General features: G+C 38.1%; 1 protein-coding gene and 1 non-coding gene across 2 annotated transcripts in view; one reads left to right on the top strand and one right to left on the bottom strand.

Moving 5' to 3' along the window:
• Window positions 1-1,425: 1,425 nt before the first annotated feature.
• Window positions 1,426-1,498, bottom strand: TRNAK-CUU (transfer RNA lysine (anticodon CUU)). Its single transcript has one exon. It is a non-coding gene; the product is annotated as a tRNA-Lys (tRNA).
• A 61-nt stretch (window positions 1,499-1,559) lies between these two features.
• Window positions 1,560-19,775, top strand: part of LOC131240299 (golgin candidate 1-like) — a 46,676-nt gene continuing 28,460 nt past the window's right edge. Inside the window, exons 1-5 of the mRNA XM_058238436.1 lie at window positions 1,560-1,818; window positions 5,148-5,225; window positions 5,430-5,479; window positions 5,608-6,264; window positions 6,377-6,439. Coding sequence (XP_058094419.1) covers window positions 1,791-1,818; window positions 5,148-5,225; window positions 5,430-5,479; window positions 5,608-6,264; window positions 6,377-6,439 — 876 coding nt within the window. The 5' untranslated portion in view covers window positions 1,560-1,790. The remainder of the gene's footprint in view (window positions 1,819-5,147; window positions 5,226-5,429; window positions 5,480-5,607; window positions 6,265-6,376; window positions 6,440-19,775) is intronic.

The raw sequence follows: 19,775 nt of genomic DNA, 5'->3' as shown, positions 1-19,775 counted from the left end.
GGGGAATTAGGAGTAAATGGAGGTAAATGACATTTAAGGTGTGTTTGAATGTGAGTAAATGCAAAGAAATGAAGTGAAATTGAGATAAATGGGCATGTAAATAAAATCCTCTCTTAAAGAGAGGATTACTTAAGAGATAATTTGAAACTAAATGGGGTGAAATGCCTTTTTGAGCTCCCTTGGAGAGTCGCACAAGTAAACAAAGGTATTGCTATGCACATATCTACCATACACATGGTGTGTTGATTTTACTCTTAAACAATTCAATTATCTGCTACATAACTAAAACCACATTAATAGAATGATCCAAAACATTCAAAGGTTGGACATCTAAATGGACAGTTAAAAACGTTGGCAAGTTACTTGTTTGTAATCATTACATTTGTGGCCCACCTGAGGCTCAAAATTTTCTCATTTTTTGTCAACATATATATTTCAATGGGCTTATTATAATTATTTTGTTTAATATCATATATGTACACTAATTTTGGAATATTAAAGTTAATTTAAAATATAACATATGTTATTGTGAATATATTGAAAAGTTTCAATGTATTTTAATTTCTCTTATTTACTCCCATTCAAATAGAATATTTGAATTTCAAATGTATTTCAGTTACTCCTATCTAAAAATAACCACGTAAGCCATTTACTCTTAATTCATTTAACTCAAATTTCATTTCCTATTTACTTTCATTTATAAGCTCCCAAATAATCGTAGTGTCATTCTCAATTTCTCTCACTGCCTATATAGTCACGCCTTTGCTATTCTTTGGTTTTCTTCTCTTGTTTTAATATTCATACTTAATTCTCTCCCATCCTCTTAACATGTTCGGTGCACATGCCAATTTGCTTATACATTACACAAGTGTATGGTCTTCGTATTTTCTTTCAACAACTATATGTTTCTTCAATACATCTAACTCTACAATTACCCTTAGCACTTTTATGAGATCCCAACTTATAAAAAGATTGTTAGGAAAAGAAAAGTCTTTTGGAAATTATTTGCAATTAATGGTCCATGCATAACCTTCAAATCACATGAATGAAAATAAATAAATAAATAAATAAGGAAGAAATGGAACAGCTCCCACAATAGTTTAGCAACTTAAAAGTGACACTGTGACTCCAATTACACACATAAGATGATTGTATGGCTGTCCAGGCAGTGAAAATCAGGGAAACTGCCAGCCACCATATATATAGTGGACATTAGTAGGATGGTTATGATTACTCATTTAATAGGAGTACAGAGTAATTTTTTTTTTTTATAACATACACAATAATCAATTAATTTTTTTTTAAAAATACAGAATAATTTAAAAAAATTTAAACATAGAGATTAATTAAAAAAATAAAATTTAAAACATACAGAATAATTAAAAAAATAAACATACAGAATAATTAAAAAAGAATAAAATATAACGCCCACCGTGGGGCTCGAACCCACGACCACAAGGTTAAGAGCCTTGCGCTCTACCAACTGAGCTAGACGGGCTTATTAATATAATTTTATATTTTATAAATAAGACTTTAATAAATCTACTAAAGTGCGCATCTAAAACGACGGAAGAAAGCGCCAATCGTATTCTTCTGTCCCTAAATTTTCTTTCTTCAATCGTCGAGCAATTCCAAGAAGTTCACTTGAAACCGGTTCCAAATCTCGATCAAGCTGTTTGGATCGCATTTCTCCGTCACGAAACATGCAGGAATAGATCCGGCAACGTTGCTAGGAATCCCTCAATCTTCTTCTAGGGCACGTTCTTCTGCTGTCGTAATACGAAATTCCGATGGCTTCTTGGCTCAAAGTCGCTGAAGGTACTGATCGCAAACTCCTCTTTTTCATATTTCCTTCCAACCATTCGACCGTAGTTTTGGAGACGGCAATCAATGCGATGGATGTTTGGGTTTGCGTTTCTCCGATTTTCATGATTCGATGGTAGAGATTCCTATCGGTTGTGACGCGTCTGGGGAGTTTCTGTTGATATGATGGAAGTCGATACTCAGCGAGGAAGGTTTTAGCTGTGTTTGGTTGCACAAGTGAACTGAATTGCGATTCATGATGTTTCCTAGCATTGGTAATGAGGATGTAGTAGTAGTATTGCAGTTATGTTCCTTTCAAATCCCAACTTGAATGTAATGTAATTGCAATATGAAACCTAGAACCTCGTCATGAATGTTAAGGGGACTTGTATTTGATTATTTCCAATTCATTAGACCAATACTTGTAATCGCATTCAAAAGTGCATCCAAATGCAGCCTCTTTGGGTTGTAGCTTATGAGTGACAGATCTCATTCTTGGCTTGGGAATTTTTGAGCAGCTTTTCATATTTTTTGAGGTTTTTACGTGATATTGTCGATAAAATCTCACTGAAAAATAAAAGATATTTATTAATTATTATGAGTTAAGAAATAATTTTAAATTTTTATACATACAGGTGTAAGATATTTTTTGTAAAAAAAAATTCTAAACAATGTTTGAATTCAAATTGTGATAATCTCGCAATAAAACTGTGAAAAATGAGAAACTTCCGAGATTTTGAAGATGTTGCGATATTCATGCGATAATGGCATTTAAAAAAATAAAATAAAAATGTAACACTACCAGGGATTGAACACTGGATCACTCATACCCACTACACTGCCTCTACCAGCTCATCTAACGAGGGGAGACAATGTGATAATGCCATTTGATTAATTTCCTGAGAAAATGTTGCCAGATCTTCGAAATCTCAGCAATACTTGTTAGATTGCTTATGAGACAAACTGAAAAGGAGGTAACTAAGGTAACTATTAGAAAAGAGAAAAGAAAGAAAACTTATGAAAGAAGCAATAGAAACAATTAGAAATGAGAGACCAGATAGATAGGACTGTAACTTACAAGAGCTTCAGGAAGTACAAACCACTAGGGAGTTACGAAGTAGTAGTTAGGAGTCATGCCTTGAGAAGTAGAAGCTAGAATGTCTGTATTGATTAAGCAATTAGGATATAAAATGACATTTTTAATATATTAGAGGACAGGTTGTTAAAGATAATGGGTCTTTATCATGATCAATGATATGATCTTCTACCCAACAATGTCCACGATGCAATCAGGTTTTTGGTTTGTATAAGTGGGCATATCTTTTAGTGATTCTGACCGTTGATCTGGTGGGTCACTTCATGGATAGACCATGCTGTCTATCTCATTGTGTCCCAAGAGACTTCTTCTACAGGACTTCTCCTATTTCAACAGTGGAGATGTAGTCCAATATAACAACCAAAGTGGCCAATTGTGATAGAAGTTCGAATTGCCAGAACGGCTCTACTCCACATTGTCTATATTCCCAAAGGCTATTAAAAAAAAAAAACACCATCATTACTAAGTAGAGGAAATGAAATGTCAAGCTAATTCCACTTTTTCATGAGGAAATGGAAAATCTTCTAAGCACTCCATTTCCAATCCCATTTATTTATTTGAAATTGTGTTTCAAAAAGTTACTTCATTTTCACAATTTGGTTTTAAAGCTCTCAAACACAGCCTAAAGTGACATCATTGATTAAGAAGTTACTTCGTCGATGGCAACAAACGCGCTTTAACCTCTATGGCCTCTAAATAGGCTTGGGAAGTTTGATAGAGGAACCTAACCGGTCATCTATCATTGGATATGGTAAGTAGATAGTGGCTAGGAAACTGTGGCCTTCCAAAGAGCCTCACTTGATCCATACACTCTTTTTGCAAGATCCCTAAGACACCTTGTAACGAAAGCTACCCCTCCTATATCTCCTGTATTTTTCTCATTTCCATTCACAAGGCACAAGGTTACATATAAGGAATCTTTGGTCATTTTCTTTTGTCAGGATCCATAATTATATCACTGAGGTGCAATAGATCTGTCATCTTTTGGTGGCCAATGGTACAAATCTAGTGTATGTAGTTGTATACTGTTGTGAGCAACCTTGGGCATTATAAAGGGGAAAAATAAAATAATTTGTTACCTAATGAACCTTTTAGGATGTGATGGCTTTAACATATGGTGTCAGCGAGCATGTCTATTCTAACATTTGTTTTCTTGTTTTTGCTGGGGAATTCTTCTTTTCACAAGAATACATGTACTGGCCGTTTTTTGAAATGCATTAGCCCCTACAGTGACAGAGCATTGATCTGAAAATTGAAATCCTGATTAAATTTCTGGGAATTGAGGAGTAGAATGGCATAGATGAACATTCAGATCTGATCTTTAGTTTCCCAGGCAGATTTGCAGTTGCCGATTGTATTCCAACAAATTTGACTCAACCAGCAACAGACTCAGCAATAAAGACAACAATAGCTCAATGGTCCTGAGTGAGTTTAAACATTGAGGTCTCGGGTTCAAGCCCAACTGACTTATAAAAGAAGGGGGGAGGAATAATAGGGGATACATGCATAGTCACACCACAGTAATTAGTAAGAACCTCATTTCCAAATAGCTGCAGTCACAGGAATATTTAGAAAGTAAATTTGCTTCATTCCAGTAATGGTAGTTTGTTATTTAATTCCATATGCATTCAACATCCCAATGCAAAAGTCCTAGATAAATCAAAATCAAGTCCAACTAGGACTTTAACAGATGAAGGAAGCTTATCCTAATGACATGGAAGCTAATCATACTGAAAATTGTTTGTCTTTAACCAACGCTAACAATTCTTACCTCAGTAAGGTCATTTGTGTGAGTCTAGGATTTATATGCTCCCCATGATTGATGAATATCTAATCATGTGTGTGATCTTATGTTGGTCCTAAAGCACAAGTGTGGCCTGATTGGTCCATTAGACACTCGTGTAATTAGACCTCATATAGGGGCTAGAAAGGGCAAATTCTTCAAGCATGTACAATGTGGGGCCCACCGCTTGATCTAAGTGTTGTGTGGACCATCCGATTGCTAATGTAGGGAAATAAAAGTGATCAAAATTGCCGTCAGGCTTCCAGACATATTCGATGGCCTGATATGTCCATCGTGCAGGCTGTGGGATCCACTTGGGCTTTTTTTTTTGGTACTAGTTTTGTTTTTCACATGGGCATTTTTCATGAAATTTTTGTGAGGCTTTATTCATGTTAACTAAATGCAAGAGGTTAATATTCAGATATGATGATCTTTTGGGAATCTAAAATCATTAGCTGCTATCAGGTTTATTCGAAGTTGTTGATCGAAGAGCAAAGCTGGTTGCGAGTGAGTTGTCAGATGAACAGTCCATACTGCCATCAGGTATGCATCCCAATGCATTTAATGGTTTTCTATTTAACAATATGTTTTGTTTGTACCTGGAGGGGGAACACCTTTGTTTTGAGCATTTACACATGCTTTTCATGACATTTTATGGATTTTAATTATTATTATTATTATTATTATTATTATTTTTTAATGGTTGTCTGCTAAACTTTTCTCTGTTTTCTTCTGGCAACAAATAAGCTTCCAATGGTAAAGAAATTCAAGCCAAGAGGGAGAAATCAAAGGAGAAGGTATTTAAATGCCTATCTTTCAAATAAATTTTTTTTTAATGGGCAGAATACTTAAAATGTGTTTGTTGCCCCACAGCAACAATTATGTTATTTATATAAAAAATTCTTAAACTTGATTGTTTTTATAGGGTCAGTTGACACTCTCCACTGCTGAACCTCCTAATCCTACAACAAGCAATCCTGAACATGAACAAGAGCAGACTAGCATACAAGCATCTGCATCAAGTGTGACATCTGATAAAGATGAAGATGCCCCATCTGAAAATGCTGTTGCCGTGTCCAGTAATTTTACAGACCAGAAAAGTACAGAGCCACCATCTGATGTGAATAAAGTTACTGCACTGTCAGGCACTACTTCATTAGGGACCCCTCCAACTGACACTTGCAAAGATGATGCTGATATTAAAATGGAAATCTCAACTACTGAGAATGATGTAGAACCCGTCACTTCCTCTGTAAATGGCGATCTTACAATTGAGAATGCAAGAGACGAGCTTGAGAGGTCCTCTTCTTTACAATTTACAGGCATAGGAGTTGAATATGTTAATGGACACCATTCAGTTCCAGCTGATGCTGCCACAGAAGTTAAGTTGGTGGGTGAGGATGTTTCTCTGAAGCCTGACCAAGAAAGATCTGAACTTGGATTGTTGGAAAGACATGGTAGTATTACTGATATTCAAGATAAAGATGTAGAGGTCTTGCAAGAACCTATAGCAAATCTGAAGAAACAACAGGAACATAAAACTGATACTAATCCAATGAGAGTGCAAGACCAACTTGATGAGGTAGAGCATGTGTTATAGTGTAAAGCATTTTGTGTCACTTCACTTATCTTATTATTTTGGATTTTTTAGAATTTAGTAGTTTCATTAACTAGCCCCTTTAGTTGGTTGGCAGGCTCAGGGTCTGCTCAGAAGTACAATTTCCACTGGTCAGTCAAAAGAGGCCAGGTTAGCCAGGGTAAGATTTCATATCACTCTTCTATCCTGGAGATCACATATCTATTTCATCCTTCTGCATATGTATGCAGAACTATAATTTGGTCAATCTGCTAGTCTTGCATGCATGTTACCTAGCATAAACAAACTCTCTAGTATATGACACTTCATGTGATGCGTTATATCTGTGGGGACAGTGCTAGAGTCTATGACATATGGTTTCTAGGTGAGATTGAAAGGAAGCTGGTTTGTAATGGAAGTGGAATGCAATGTAACTGGCAAACATGTAGGGCAAGCTGTATTCATTGGGACTTGAATGAATCACCCAATTCATAATCCAAAATTATTTTCAACAGAATATTGTGGTGCATTAGATCTGTGGGGAATTTTTGAAGCCAAAGTCAATTCCTTGGCTTCAATCAAGTGGAAGGTTCATCATCATCGTCCTCATCATCTAAGCCTTATCCCAATTAATTGGGGTGGGCTACATGAATCTTGTTCCACCATTCCACTTTATCAAGGGGCATTCCTTCGGTTGGACCATGGGTCATCAAGCATTTTCTTACTACCTCCATCCAGGTCCTTTTGGGCCTACCCCTTGCCCTTTTAGAGCCTTCCACTTGTACTAACCCATTCCTTCTAACCGGTGTGGTTCTTACTCTCCGTTACGCACAACCAGTGTTTAAATTATCGACGATATTATCGAAATATCGCCGATAATATTGGTGTCGCTGCACTAGCGACACCGACACCCCAATTTTTCGTTTCTCTCCAAAATATCGGTGAAACATCGGCGAAATTTTCGTTATTGTCGATAATTTGGGTTATCGCCGAGAATATCGCCTGTAGCCTTGCGTAAATAAGTAAAAATTGGAAGAAAAAAATTAATAGAAAAAAAAAAAGATTTGATTTCGGTATTACCTGGTTGATCGGAACTCGGAAGAAGAGGATCTGACATCCATTGATAGGCCAAGGTGTCCCATATCGGTATCGGTTGGCGTAACGGTGACTTCCAAAACCGATACGGATACGGGGGCGTAACGGCCCGTAACGGTGCAAAATTTTTTTTTTGCCAAAAAAATATGAAAAAATATGGATTAAATCCGGAATATTCTAAGCATTCCAAATATGCATTCATTTATAAATTGGAACATGTTTATGGTGGTGTAACGGTCCACTCTTTAGTGAGAAGTTGTATCGGACTGTCTGATGAATTTATGAACCAGATAACTTGAATTTGACTACAAAATTCATATATTTAATTTTCTAACTATCTACTATCAATGATAGATATATTAGAATGAATGTAATATGAAAATATCTTACATTTAGGTGTTTGCAATTATTTTTGAGGGCCAAAATTCATGCGTAAATAGAAAAAAAATATAAAATGGTACCCCAAATATGTAAAATGCACATTAACATGTTCTACTATGATTAACACATCATATGGCATCATTAAAACAGCAAAAGAATCATTAAAAAATGATTTTTCGAATTTTCAAAAAAAGGGCCGAAATAAATGCGTAAATAGAAAAAAATAAAAATAAAAATATAAAATGGCACCCCAAATATGTGAAATGCACATTAACATGTTCTACTATGATTAACACATCATATGGCATCATTAAAACAGCAAAAGAATCATTAAAAAATGATTTTTCGAATTTTCAAAAAAAGGGCCGAAATAAATGCGTAAATAGAAAAAAATATAAAAAAAATATAAAATGGCACCTCAAATCTGTAAAATGCATATTAACATGTTCTACTATGATTAACACATCATATGGCATCATTAAAACAGCAAAAGAATCATTAAAAAATGATTTTTCGAATTTTCAAAAAAAGGGCCAAAATAAATGCGTAAATAGAAAAAAATATAAAAAATATATAAAATGGAACCCCAAATCTGTAAAATGCACATTAACATGTTCTACTATGATTAACACATCATATGACATCATTAAAACAGCAAAAGAATCATTTAAAAATGGTTTTTCGAATTTTCAAAAAAAGGGCCAAAATAAATGCGTAAATAGAAAAAAATATAAAATGGCACCCGAAATCTGTAAAATGCACATTAACATGTTCTACTATGATTAATACATCAAATGACATGATTAAAACAGCAAAACAACCATTAAAAACTGATTTTTCGAATTTTAAAAAAAGGGGCCAAAATTCATACGTAAATAGAAAAAAATATTAAAAAATTATTAAATGGCACCCCAAATCTGTAAAATGCACATTAACATGTTCTACTATGATTAACACATCATATGACATGATTAAAACAGCAAAATATATTAAAAAAAGTATAAATACCTATTTTTGACGAATTTCTGAAAAATGGCCCACCGAGCTTTGATTCAAAAAAATCTATAATATAATGTGTTTTTCTATCAAATACATAGCTAAGGTTGATCGAAATTAGTAGTAGAAGGAGTTAGAAACAGTTTGGAAGCAAAAGGTTTCAAAAAAACAGCAAAAACAGAGCTAAAAAAAAAAAAAAAAAAAAAAAAGTTACCGTTTCGGGCCCGTATCGGTCCCGTATCGGCCGATACGGGTACAAAAAATCGAATCGGCCATTTCGGCCCCGAAACGGGTAACGGTTCGCACCGTTACCGTTACGTATCGGCCGATACGGCCGATACGTAACCGATTTGGCATACCATGTTGATAGCTCCCTCTTCCATAGAGGTAAGAAAAATCTCAAAATTTCCCTTCGACGTTGTAAGATGGATGATTTCGGCAAAAAATTCAGAATTTTGGGGGATTTCTTCCCGATATGGGTTGGATTTAGGGTTTTAAAACCCTCAATCGAAAATCCCCCTTTATGAGATGAGAGAGTTTTCAATGTAAATGAAATCGTCATTTCGAAAATCCCCATTTCTTCGGCGAAATTCCCTCCCCTGCAAAATCCCCCTTTCTTCGGCGAAATTCCCTCCCCTGCAAATAATTTTTTAAAAGCTTCGTGGAAGCGGATTGCGTACTGATATATTCAGTACGCTTTATCGTTCTGAGTAAGCTCTCTTGGCCCACCCTGAATGTATATGGTTTATCCACGTCGTCCATCCTATTTTCCAACTCATTTTAGGGGCTAAGCCCAAAATTGAAGCATATCCAAAGATACAGTGGACCACACCACAGGAAACAGTGAGAATAATGATATCCATCGTTGAAACCTTTTGAGGGCCCACAGTGATGTTTATTTGTCATCAAACCTTTTCATAAGGATACAAAGGCAAGGATGAAGGGATAACACAAATATCAACTTGATTCAAAAATTGTGTGGCCTCGAAGAAGTTTCAATGGTAGGCATTTAATTCACAATGTTTCCTGTGGTGTGGTCCACCTAAGCTTCTGATATGCTTAGATCTTGGTAAGTTTCCATAAAATTTCTTTCTAAAAAGGATGGACGGTTTGGATAGGACATCCAAATCATGGTGGGCCCCACATAATTTACAAAGTATGCTCTCACGTTACTTTAGTGGATTAGGTGTTATGCCAGTAATACTTTAGTGGGTGTTAACCTTAATGTGCAGGGCCACGTTGATGCATTTTTTGTATATCCACACTGTCCATTAGTTTTTACAGGTCATTTTATGAATTGATGTGAAATCTTAAGTAGATCCAAATTTGAAAGCCCCATGAAGTTTTCAATGGTAGACGTTCAGTCCTCACTGCTTTCTGTGGTAGGGTCCACGTGAGATTAGAATCTTACTCATTGTTTGGCCAATGCCTGAAAATGATATTGCAAATGAATGGACGTTGTGGATATAACACATGCATCATGGTGGGGCCAACCGAACTTGGTAATATCAACACACCAAGTAGGTCGGTGGTGTGACACACCACACATTCCGTCTCCGATTTTGGAGCGGGACTTTGGTAAGACGCCGGAACCAGCGATGTGGGTGGGACCCTTGCGTAGGGCTCACCTTGATGCATGCATTGTATATCCATGTCGTCCATCAGTTTTTCCAAATTAAATTGGGGCATGGTCCAAAAAATGAAACATATATAATTTTCATGTAGACCACACCATATGAAACAGTGGTTATTAGCCATTAAAAATATTCTGTGGGCCACAAAAGTTTTGGATCAAACAAATATTTGTTTTTCTTTCATCCAGGTCTGTTAGACCTTATCAATAGGTTGGATAATCAACAAACATTACGGTGGAGCCTATGAAGTTTTTCACGGTGGACGTTCAATGACCACTGTTTGTTGTGGTAACTGAAATTGTTGCTTCTTCATTCATTGGGACCACACCCTAATTTAAGCTGGAAAAACATATGGAAGGCATGGATATATAGTGCATGCATCAAGGTGGGCTCCCGATTTTGAGGGATTTTGGGGTGCGGCTTTAATGGATCTTTGGATCCACTGTGGGTGGAATTCCCTGACCGTAGGGCCCACTGTGATGCATGTGCCTTATATCCACTCCATCCATTTATTTTGAAAACTCATTTTCGGGCATGATCCAAAAAATAACCAGATCTCAATCGCAGGTGGACCATAATATGGGAAACAGTGGGCCCCACAGTTATGTAATGCATTTTTTTGTAATTTTTTTAAAAAAATTTCTAAATATGCAAATATGTGTATTTAGGCATATCCTGAAGTTTTACTGAAAAATTCCACCATTTTCCTCATGTTTCTCTCTTATTTTTCCCGAATTTCCAGTTATCGGCGATATTATCGGTGATAACGATATTATATCTTTATCTCCTCCTAGCGAAACTTGTAGCGACACCGACAATTCAAGCACTGCGCACAACCAAACCATCTAAGTCTACATCCCTTCATCACATTACCTATTGGTGCTACTCCTAAGTCCCCTTGAATACATGCATTTCTAGTCCTATCCTTCCTTGTTTTGCCACTCATCCATCTCAACATCCTCATTTCAGCTACACATCCTATGAACATGTTGTTCCTTAACTGCCCTACATTTTGTCCCATAAAGCACGAACAATCTTATAGCTATCCAATAAATTTTCCCTTTCAGTTTGAGTGGTACACGAAAATCACATAAAACTTGAAAGGAACTACTCCATTTCTTGCACCCAACTTGAATTCTGTGGGCAACATCCTTCTCAATCTCTTCACTCATGAATAACTCCAGAGCATTCTACATCGTCAGATTGCGTTCACAAGTATGATTTAAACTCTTTATGTTTAAATTTAGAAATTTGATGTGTTCATCATTGGGAAGTCCTGGATGACGGGATTTGTTGATTATGCGCAAAGAAAAGTTTTATTCCATTGCGTTCTCTATGAAATCCCATCACTTTACCATTATTTAGTGCATCAACTTCTCTTTCCAACTATCCTAAGATAACCCTATTAAGGTATCCAAGCACTGAGTTGTGATTGAGGCACCAAAGATTGCTCTAATTACAAAAAAAAAAAAAAAAAAAAAAAAAAAAACTGCAGTTTCTAAGAAAACACCTGACATAAACCTCCATATCTTTCAAAGCACAGGGAATTCAAGCCTGACATCCAAACCACTGGAAAACCATGAGTTACCTTTTCAAAATGAAAGAAAGAAAGAAAGAAAGGCAAAAAAAACTCATTCAATTTCAACGCTTGGACACAAATTTGCAGCTGAGTTCCATTTAGGTTCGAGGATGTTCCAATCAATTGATTTGGACCAAACTTCGTAGCCATAGAGCAAAAATCACACCACGGATTATTCTAAGCTTCTAATAAGTTGCCCATAAAATGGATCATCATCATCGTCATCATCTAAGTCGTATCACAATTAATAGGGGTCACCTACATGAATCCCATTCCGCCATTCCACTCTATCAAGGGCCAGAAAATGGATGATCAAGATTATAATATAGAAAAATATTTGCTATGCTCCCATTTTTGGTCTGAGCCATCTATTCAGCGACCCTAGTTGGATTGCTTTTGATTTCATGGAATCACCTCAATTGAACAATCATAATCATCCAATCCATGGCTTTGAAAACCATTAGGTATTAAATGAAGACCAGCTTTCTGATGGATATGATCATTTGATTAACATGATCTTTGCATGGTGGTTGATTAAGTGTGAGCCAAGCCTAATGCACTATCTAGATTGATTGGTTGGGTGCCCATGTGTCCAGATGCAATCCATTGCGCTATCACTTATTGCGTTGTGAGAGGGTTACCGGGAAACTAGCATTTGCTAATTTGTAACTTGGTGCTCTGTACTTTTCTTTACTTTTTGAAAGATGATGAATTTTTTAATAGAAAAGGCGCCGAGATGGTGTGAAACTACTACGCAAAAAAAAATAAATTACAATGCTTTAAACCATTTATACATGAAGCCCATTCCACCATATAGACTTTTTCCCTACTAAAGACCCTCTCCACCTTTTTGCTCTCGTTTTGCAAACATCTACCATTCCTCTCTTCCCATATTGCGTAAAAACTAGCCAGCAAACATGGCCTCCAAATAACCCTTGCTTCCTTAGCCTGACACCATCCCAAGCCGTAAAGAGATGGCCAACTGTGTTTGGCATCGCCCAAAGCATATTGAACAGCCTTAAAAAGCTATTCCGCACCTAACATGCGAACGGGCACTGAATAAAGAGATGAATAGCCCATTCGGTTCTTGCCATGCACATAAGAAAAACATTAAGGAGCACCATTGACTGCTTTTGAAGATTATCAACAGTCAAGACCCTTTCGCTCCCAACTAGCCATCCAAATGCCTCAACCTTCAGGGGTGCACCATAAAACGACACATGTCACATTTGCCCATGCGCATCACCCCTCCGTAGTGCGCGAAGCATGTGGGAGAATGAGTGAACCGAGAAGCACCGTGACTTGATGTTCAGCCAAACCATCTTATCCAACTCTCTCACCAGACAACATAAGTGGATGCAATCCAAAAGCGACACATACTCCACTTCTCTGTCTAGAACAAGGTATCCCGTATCGATATCGGTTGGCGTAACAGTGCCCTCCGATACCGATACAGATACGGGGGTGTAACGGCGATACGGGGGCGTAAAGGCCCGTAACGGTGCTTTTTTTTTTAAAAAAAAAAAAAAACCAAAAAAATATGGATTAAATCCGGAATATTCTAAGCATTCCAAATATGCATTCATTTATAAATTGGAACATGTTTATGGTGGTGTAACGGTCTACTCTTTGGTGAGAAGTTGTATCGGACTGTCTGATGAATTTATGAACCAGATAACCTGAATTTGACTACAAAATTCATATATTTAATTTTCCAAATATCTAATTTATATACTTAACAATTTGATATCATTTCTCCCAATAGTTCTTTTAAAAAATGAAATTAAATTCAGGTGCATCGTGTTGCCAATTTGGGACTGATTTGGAGGACCAATCCATGCCCCAAATCAGCCTCAAATTCATGCTATTTATTGGCATTATCCCACTTGTGAATTGGTGGACATTTATTGGATAGTGAATCATAAAAAAAATAAATTCAAAAGGCCCTATTTTAAAAAATAAGTGTCCACAAATTAACAATTAAAACTATTCAAACAATTTGATTTTGGCATTTTGAGTTAGCAATTACAGTCCATAATTTAATTGGTAAATTTTAAGTTAATACATGTCTCATGTACAATTTTTTAAGGGCCCGAATTAGGTAAGACTCGGATTGTGAAGTGTAGCACACGAGTGTCGAAGTTTTTTGAACCCCACTCATGATGAATGTGTTATATCCACACCGTCCATCCATTTTGCCAAATAATTTTAGGGCATGAGCCCAAAAATGAGGTAGATCCAAAGCTTAGGTGGACCGCATCATAAGAAACAACAATAATTAAATGACTATCATTAAAAATTTATTGGGGCTACAAAAGTTTTAGATCAAGCTGACATGTGTGTTTTCCCTTCATCCACGTCAGTGTGACCCTATTAACAGGCTAGATGGAAAATAAACATTACAGTGGACCCTAAGAAATTTTTAATGGTGAGCATTCTATAACCACTATTTCCTATGCTGTGGTCCACCTAAGATTTGGATCTTACTAATTTTTTGAATCATAACCTAAAATGATGTGGCAAAATGGATGGACGGCATGGATAAAATACATACATCATGGTGGGGCCCATGTGGCACATGTACATTTTATTAAATTGTGCGACGTGCTGCGTAACTCGTACGCAGTCCATTCATTTGACGCAAGCAAGTCTTGTGGGTCTGATCATGAAGTATGTGTTATATCTAAACCATCCATTCATTTGACGAGCTCGTCTTAAGGCTTGACACGAAAAATAATACAGATCTAATTATCAAGTGACCACACTGCAAAAAGCAGTGGGGGATTGAACGTCTACCATTGAAACCCTTTTTGGGATCACAGAACTTTTGGATCAATATGAAATTTTTTTTCCTCTTCATTCAGGTCTTTTTGACTTTTTGAACAGATTGGATGGAAAATAAACGTTATGGTGGGCCTATGAATTTTTTAATGGTGAAAATCATCATCTCTATTGCTATTTTTGGTGTGGTCCAGACGATCTTTGGATACGATTCATTTTTTGGCTAATGCTCTAAAATGATATTTAAAAATAGATGAACGGTGTAGATATAATAAATACATCACTGTGGAGCCCATGTAACTTTGATCTCCTTTGAACTGTTCGTACAACTCGGAGCTCGAGGAGTGTCAGTGCTTGTCTTAGCATGACACGTACCTACAGCCGCTATACTGGTGTGTGGTACACCAGTTAATCCGCTTCCGATTTCAAAAGAAAAAAAAAACGGGGGAGAGGGAAACTGAAAAGAAAAAGAGGGAGAGAGAGAGAGAGAGAGAGAGAGAGAGAGAGAGAGGAGGAGGAGGAGGAGGAGGAGGAGGAGGCTCGGGCCGCAGCCGCAGCAGGGCAAGAAGAAGAAGGAGAAGAAAAGAAAAAAAAAAAGGTATGTTTTTTTTTTTTTTTTTTTAAACCATTTTTTTTTTCATTTTTCTTTAGGGTTATGGACCGTAACGGCCGTTACAGTCCCGTAACGGCTGTTACGAACCCAAAAAACAGAGGTGCCCCGTTTCAGGGCCGAATCGCGTAACAGTTGATGCCATTACCATTACGTATCGGCCGTTACGGCCGAAACGTAACCGATTTGGGATACCTTGGTCTAGAAGGTTCCTCTGACTATTAGGAGACCAAACTGTTACATCTCCACGAAAAGAGAAGTAGCTAACTACCGGGAGATTACAATCTGGGAAGGCATGCTATTCTCGGAAACACTAATTGCAGGGAGGTTTCTCGAATAGTTTTTGATGCAGAACATGTAAATTAAATATGATATGTAAGATTTCAGACTTTAGATCATACTAATTTAGAAACATTCACAAAACTTCCACATCCCACATAAAGTCAAGCATTCAATTAAGGGGAATCTACAAGGGTCCAAGCCTACACATGCTAGGGCTTGATCAATTGAAATTATACACCAAACAATGATCAAAGGAGAGTAGATTCATCCCCACATGTAAAGGATAATTTCTCCAATCAAAGGGATTCACATGTTTCAATTCGGGAAATCCTAGGGTTTCAAAAGTAGAATAGAACGTGGGGATTTGAGATGATCTAGGGTTAGGGTTATGGAAACAAGGCGAAAGAGGAGTGAAATATAGACGAGAGGGAACCTGTAATCAGCCTGCACATGTGGACAACAAACCGGCTTGATGCACGTGGTGGATGGCGGCCCGCACTTGTGTGAGGCCCACGAATCTGGAATCGGCCAGCTAGGGCCTGGTTGGCCAAGGATGGGCCACCTTCCCTCCAAATTTGAGGCCAAACAGATAATCGGTTTGAACATGGTGCTCTGCCGAAGTTTCAGCCCTCCTGCAGGGCCAGATTCTGAAAACATATTGTAGGGAAAAGATTAGCTGCAAACGTGGGTGGATTTGATGAGGGGATGACAGTAGGAGATGGGGAATATGGAGGGTAGGAGATGGGAGCGATTTGGGATGGTGCTCTGCCGAAGTTTCAGCCCTCCTGTAGGGCCAGATTCTGAAAACATATTGTAGGAAAAAGATTAGCTGCAAACGTGGGTGGATTTGATGAGGGGATGACTGTAGGAGATGAGGAATATGGAGGGTAGGAGATGGGAGTGATTTGGGATGGGTGTGACTTTGCACCACGGTAGTTAGCTCTTCGAAGAATGGAGGGTTTCACACCCAATTAGGTTTCCACAACTCAGAGAAGTAGAGAAGCAGGAAAAGGCAGAATTTTATTAATCATCTTCAATGAAAAAAACCTTACAGGGGGTTGCCTATTTATAAGAAAAATCTATAACCCAAAAGCCGCGCCATGTGCGCATACTATTACTTAAAGACGAAGTAATAAAAAGTAACAATTAATCAATGCAATCTAAACCGTTCATGATGTTCCTAATAACGGTAATAAGCAAAACTCAAAGTCCTAGGTCACCTAGGGTAGTGGGCCACGATCATGAGACCCAATGATGGGATCCACATGATGATTGGGTCCACCCCAAGGAACCAAAACACAGTCCTCTAACTAGGAGGCCCTCCATGGATGTCGTCATAGATCCAGATCGATGGTGGGGCCCTCCTCCTTATGTACGTGCGTAGGGGGCGTGCGTGTGCGCAAGATATCCCCATCAACTCTCCCTGTCTGCAAAGATTTCGCCACTGGTGAAACAAAACTCTTGAACCGCTCCAAAATGTCAAGATCAACTCGTTGAAACTCTTTCCTAGTGAGCCACGTACTATCTGAAGTTGGGCGTGACGTCCATTTAACCATATACTTTTAAAACCCACCGTTCGACGTTGATACCACCTGATGGTCCAGGATATCCTCTATCTCTTCTTTGGGTATGGGAATGGTAGGTATAGGAGGTAGAGGCTGGGAAGAAGGGTCGGGAAGAAGCCATGTATCAAGGAAAAGGTCTGGGAAATCAAAATGGTTAGGTGAGAGGCTGGACAATGTATCAGAGGTCCCGTGAAATGCAACTAGATCCTCCACATTGAATGTGGAACTAATTCCCATGGAAGGTGGAAGATCTATCACATACGTATTGAGGCCGTTTCGTTTTATAATTTTGAATGGTCCAGCACTACACGCATGTAATTTACGAATTGCTCCCTAAGGGTACCGCTCTGGCCTGATGCGGACCATCACAGAGTCCCCTACATTGAATTCCTTGAATCCTTTATGTTGGTCTGCAGAAACTTTTGTAATGTTCATTACTAGTATTGATCTTTTGCCTGATTTCTTGATGCAATGAATTAATGTGATGTGCAAAGGACTCTGCAGACTCTGATGGCCTATGGGACAGGGACATAGGGACAAAATCAATAGGCTTCCTAGGTTTATATGTCCCAAACTGAATAGGAATAACGTCACACCAAAATGTGTTTTTATATGATCGAAACTGAATAGAAGTAAGACAACGGTGCGAAACTGGAATGGAAGTTTCATTAACCTAAGATACTCTATAGGTTTGGGGATGGGCTTCAAGCTTCAAGCCCAGACGGCTCACAGTGCCAGTTGATGCCATGTTGGCATAACTATCGCTATCCACGATCATCTCGCAGCTTTTATCACCACATTTTGTGTACGTATTGGAGATTGTGTTGCGACGCCAATCGTCGGTATTCTTTGCTTGTACAAAGGCGCAATGCACAAATGCAAGGGTCGCGGACTCTTGTGCTCCCTCTTCCTCATCACTAGGGGTTTCTGCTGGCTCATATTCTTCCTCCTTACTGTCACTTTCTGGAGGCACTACTTTCACTTGCCCCTCAATAAGGAACACCTTAGTGCCCTCTTTTATGCCACACTGGGGGGCAAAGTGATCAAACCCCTGGCATCTAAAACACCTAGTCGCATCGTTTTTGCGCAAGATAGATCCGACAACTTCTTTACCCTTAACATCCTTGGGCCTAGACTGAGAATGACTGGAATGCTTGTACTGATATCCAGTGTCAGGTTTATCCCCAGAAGGGTTGGCCTTAGCGCCAGAATCACGAGACTCAAACTGACTTCTCACAGATGCTTTGAGGTATTGCTCGATCTCCAACATTACTTGATACATCTGTTCAAGAGTATATATGTCCTTGGCGAGCAATTCTCTCCTAATGTCAGAACGGATGCCCGTCTTAAATCGAGCAGAAGTGAGTACGGGATTCTTATCAACTTCACATTGGGTCAAGTATTCTTCGAACTTCTCAATGTATTTAGCAACACCCATGGAACCTTGTCAAAGAGACTATCATTCCTCAAAGAACCTCAAGTGATAAGAGAAACGGAGGTACTTTTTCTTAAAGAGTTTCTTTCATTTCTCCCCAATGGACTATTGGGTCCTCTTTCGACCTTTCTTTCTTTCGCTCTACAGTAGCCTAAAATCTCTTTGCTTGGCCCACGGGCTTCATCTTGGCAAATCAGATTCAACGAGCATCCTACATGTCATACCACTCAAAATAGTGGTCCATATCTGCCAACCAATCTAGAAAAGCCTTAGGGTCTAAGTGGCGATCAAATGTAGGCGCCTCTACTCTAACTCCCTTGAGAAGTTGCGCATCTGGGTCATAATGATCATGATGCCGCTCGCGGTGACCAATTCCTTGGCCACCTCCATTCCTTGGTCTATCCTCTTGACCACCTCTCTGAGATTAAACATCTTCCCCAATGGTGAGGTTTGCCCAGGTGGAGGTTTCTAATTGGGTAACGCGCACATTAAGTTGTTCAAAGTGTTGGTCCATACGTTGTTCCAAGCACCTACCTAAAGACTCAATATTGTTCATTGATTCTTGCAATTGCTCTATGTTTAGTGTAGGGTGTAAGCCAAAACCATGACTAGTACGTGTGGGCATACAACTGCTCACTCAACTCAAAGACCCTCTAACACAACTATATGTACCTAAATGAGACTAAATGATCCTATTGGGCTCTATATGAGGGAAGCTACACAATGCTACTAAAATTCCAGCAATGTAACTGCCCAAAAAGTCTGTCAACAGAAAATTCAGCATCCCATGTTGTGAATGATGGGTCCTAAACAGCCCTATAGGACGAGAGTTAATGCAAATTAAACGTGAGTAGACTAAACCCTAAACATGCAATACAATCTCCTATGAAAAACCTAGGCTCTGATACCAAATTTGATGCAGGACATGGAAATTAAACCTGATATGTAAGATTTCAGACTTTAGATCATACTAATTTAGAAACATTCACAAAACTTGCACATCCCACATAAAATCAAGCATTCAATCAAGGGGAATCTACAAGGGTCCAAGCCTACACATGCTAGGGCTGAATCAATTAAAATTATAGACCAAACAATGATCAAAGGAGAGTAGATTCATCCACACATGCAAAGGATTATTTTTCCAATCAAAGGGATT

Source organism: Magnolia sinica, chromosome 3 (genome assembly GCF_029962835.1).
Source record: "Magnolia sinica isolate HGM2019 chromosome 3, MsV1, whole genome shotgun sequence".
Lineage (NCBI taxonomy): Eukaryota > Viridiplantae > Streptophyta > Magnoliopsida > Magnoliales > Magnoliaceae > Magnolia > Magnolia sinica.
This window is presented reverse-complemented; position numbering and strand designations above follow the sequence as displayed.